This window comes from Populus euphratica, unplaced genomic scaffold, assembly GCF_000495115.2.
Source record: "Populus euphratica unplaced genomic scaffold, PopEup_1.0 scaffold5.1, whole genome shotgun sequence".
In the NCBI taxonomy this organism is placed as follows: domain Eukaryota; kingdom Viridiplantae; phylum Streptophyta; class Magnoliopsida; order Malpighiales; family Salicaceae; genus Populus; species Populus euphratica.
In genome coordinates this window covers 4711602-4715303 of record NW_011499848.1, presented here as the reverse complement: position 1 = coordinate 4715303, position 3702 = coordinate 4711602, and the positions used below count along the sequence as shown (strand labels likewise).

General features: G+C 38.5%; 1 protein-coding gene across 1 annotated transcript in view; it reads right to left on the bottom strand.

Annotated features, from left to right (window-relative positions):
- Positions 1 to 532: 532 nt before the first annotated feature.
- The window catches only part of LOC105117910 (metal tolerance protein 10-like), a 3626-nt gene continuing 456 nt past the window's right edge, over positions 533 to 3702 (bottom strand). The window contains exons 2-7 of the mRNA XM_011015720.1: positions 2647 to 2881; positions 2394 to 2506; positions 1973 to 2218; positions 1702 to 1782; positions 1348 to 1578; positions 533 to 1263 (exon numbers count right to left, since the gene is read on the bottom strand). Coding sequence (XP_011014022.1) covers positions 913 to 1263; positions 1348 to 1578; positions 1702 to 1782; positions 1973 to 2218; positions 2394 to 2506; positions 2647 to 2830 — 1206 coding nt within the window. The 5' untranslated portion in view covers positions 2831 to 2881 and the 3' untranslated portion in view covers positions 533 to 912. The remainder of the gene's footprint in view (positions 1264 to 1347; positions 1579 to 1701; positions 1783 to 1972; positions 2219 to 2393; positions 2507 to 2646; positions 2882 to 3702) is intronic.

Below are 3702 nucleotides of genomic sequence, written 5' to 3'. Positions count from 1 at the left end.
TCTTTGTTTTTGTGGTCTTTAGGGCTATTTGTTATTTTGTGTTTGAAGCAACTTGTAAAACTAGGGCATGCCCCTGCCCTTGTCTCTTTTAATTTTTATATACAAATGTCAAATTACAAAAAAAAAAAAAAGTCATTCAAAACAAGCAAACAAAAACAAAAACAAAATCATTTTTCAATTTAAGATGATGATTGTTCTTTAAAATTCTCGAGCATTTTTTTTTAACGTTTAGCAATCAGCAACACCACTGAAGACTTTAAAATCCCAGTGGAAGTCTCGTTGACAGGCATAAAAGACATCATTCTCATGCGAGCAAGGACAAAAGGGAAAAAAGCATCAACTTCCATTCCATTTTCTTCGGATTCTAAACAAACAAAATGCAAGGGAGAGAACATGGAAACTATTAAGAAACCTGACAAGGACAGTTTCATAGCTCCATGAGGCATTTCATCGAACAAATGGGAGGGGCAGCAAATATACGTGGATGCCACCTCTCTACAACGTTTTAACCAGACAAGTGGAAACGGGAAAGGAAGGAATTCAGTACGAGTTTGATGATACTCACGGAAATTATCATCTTGCTGTCCCTGATGGTTGGCAAAGGGAGAGCAGGACGTCTCTAAAAGCGCGAAGATTAGAAATCAAGGAATTTGTGATAATTTTATTTCCCACAACCTGATTTGAGATTTGAACTAATCCTCATGACTAAAAAGGGAGTATACCTTTAACCATCCGGCAACGCCCTCAAATCATATTATTGTTAATATTCTTAAATCCATTGTTACTCCTGAAAGGAATCAGGCCGGTAATGACCACTAGCTCATTCTGTTTACTTAATCACAATAAAAGTGGGCATTTAACTCAATTAACCAGATCAAATGATCCACAATCTTGGCCATGATTTTGTTCCTTCTAGCTAGCTCGCTTCGGCTTGTGTTCTGGCTGATGAGTGTATTCGAAATCGATATGAACGAAAGCTCGTTCGACTTCAGAAAGTTGTTCAAGCTTCTCTTGAAGTGTCTCTCCAATGTTATGCGCGTGACCGAGGGACATGTCCTCTGGCAGGACAATATCAGCTTCCACGAAGTAATGACTACCAAATGTGTATGCCCTAACGGTATCGATTTGCTTAATCTCTTCATGATGATTCCAGATTAGATACGTCAGTTTTGCTAAATATTCTGGTGGGGCTGTCCTTCCGATCAACGACCAAACGTTCTCCATCACTGTACCTGCCCAATTGCTTATTGTGTATAGAGCTATCTGCATTATAATTAATTATGGTTAAATCAGTAAGCTACTAGCTGGATAACATTGATTAACTCGGTGTCAACGCCAATGACTCACAAGTACAGCTCCGATAGGATCGAGCCACCAGAAGAATCTGATAGCCAATACAGCTGAGGCTAGACCAGTACAATTAGTAATGACATCGAATAAATGATCTTGAGCATATGCCCTGACAATTTCATTTTTGAATCTGCGACAGTATACCATGAGTACAAATTTTACTATTGTAGCTGAAACCATGATACCAACCATCCATTTTAGTTTGGTAGGATCCCTGTCTGGTTGAGCCTGCGTAAAGTAGATACCAAGTTTAGCATATGCATATGACCGATATGGCTAGTGCCTAAATAACTCGTTGATCTTATATGCCGTCTGTTGAACCACGAAATAATCAGCACTCGTGTTGCATACCTTTGTAATAAGTTCTCTTCCTGATTCAAACAATATTTGTAGCCCAAGAGTTGCCATTACTGATGCAAAAACTACTATCCCCTGTAAATAGTTTGATTAGTTGATGGTCAAATCAATGCTTTTCATGGGCTTACATAAAGACCTGACGAAAATCTCTCCAACTTTATTTTTCTCCTCGGAAGAAAAGGTTTGATTTCATTTGGCAAGTTAAGGTGTGAAACATGAGTTTTAGTTTCAAAATTGATGGGAAAGAAAGAGAGAGAAAACCCACCACAGGTTGCATCCTCTGCTTGCCAATGGGATACTGGTACTGATTCTGTTTCTTCATAGCATGATCAGTAAACCATAGAATGAAACCTGACAAGAGATCCAAAAGAGAGTCCAAGGTTGATGCTATGACAGCCATTGATCTACTCTGAACCGAAGCATAAACTTTTGCCACGAAAAGCACCAAGTTTGCCACATTGGATGCATATATTGCTATCTTCTCCCTCTTTGCTAGCTGCTTCATTTCATTCTGTATCACCATCATAGGAAGCGTATTGAATTTTGATTAAGATATTTGTTAATTTGAAGCTTTCCATTTAGATGGTACGTTTAGGCACCAAGAAAGTGTCTACGTGGCACTTCACATGCTGTTTTCTGGCAGGTGTGAACGACATTGAACAGTTAGGTTAAGCTAGGCAACAAACCTCAGTCAAGCCCTCGGGGGAAATACCCAACTCGGTGAATGTGTCCACTTCATTGAACCCCTCGAGAAGCTCTTCCTGCTTCCTGTAGTATTCTGCAATTTTCCTCTGTCTCCCTGGATGGAGAATAAAAGATTAAATTAAAGCTAGAGATAATCAAACTTGTCAAATATTAATCATAAAACAAATATCCAAGAACTGTTTCTTTTTCATAGAACCAAAACAATTAATAGCATGACCAAAAGGGAAACGTTACTGATTGTCTTAAAAAAACTTCCTAAGCCAACATCGGAATCTGCACGCCTCTCCGGCAGCTGAAATTTATCCATATTAAGACGCCATGATGGCACGCTTGTGACCGAAGCATTCTCGCCAGGTGGGGGAGGTGATAAAAGCTCGGTTCTATAGTCGAACGAATCGATTCGGGGACTAGTAACCATTTTTTGTCGGCAGAAGAGTTTTTGCTTGCAGAGAAGGTAGGATTGTCACTCCTTAAATAGATAGAAACACAAGAAATGAAAGCTGATAAGATGGTGCCTTTTATAAACATTAAAACATACCAAGCCATCTTAGTTTAAAGGATAAAATACTATGAATCATTATATTTAACGAAGTATAAGCCATGGTTAATATTACTAGTTTAGCGTCAACAACTTTTCAGAAATTAAAGAAGTTAGTTAAAGTTAATACCGTCACCATTCATGCCTTGTTAGTCTGACTTGAGTTTATTTAATTTAAGGTTTTGCTGGTCTAGTATGAAAGGAATCCTAGCTGGAATATCTTCATTTCATTCGCAGCTCACGGTTTAATTACCACCAATCACAAAAGTATGAGAAGACAAACACAAGATCAAGATTAACACACATAGAACAACTAACCCACTAGCAAAGCTCTGTTATAATAATCAAAACAACTAATCCACTAGCAAAAGGAAGTGATATTTCATAAACTATATGCTTGTTTAAACAGAGAGTCACAGTTGCATAATAGATGAAGAGTTGCCACTAGCATCATGCTCGATGACCGATCTTGGGCATGCTACTATTGAAAGGGATATGGTGCCTCCCCGAAAGCATGCTCAAGATCAGTCATCAAGCATTATGCTTCGTTCCTTTTTTCTTGAAGGGGATGGTAGTTCAGAGGATCACACGTTACTAAACACTATTAAGCTTATTAATGAATTGAAAGCTTAATATAAACAAATACAAGTTGCCAAAATCCCAACTTAAATGACAAAACAAATATCCCAGTAAACAAAAGAACTGCTTTCTTCCATCCCTAACACCCCTTATAAGCCCCCCCCCCCCCCCCC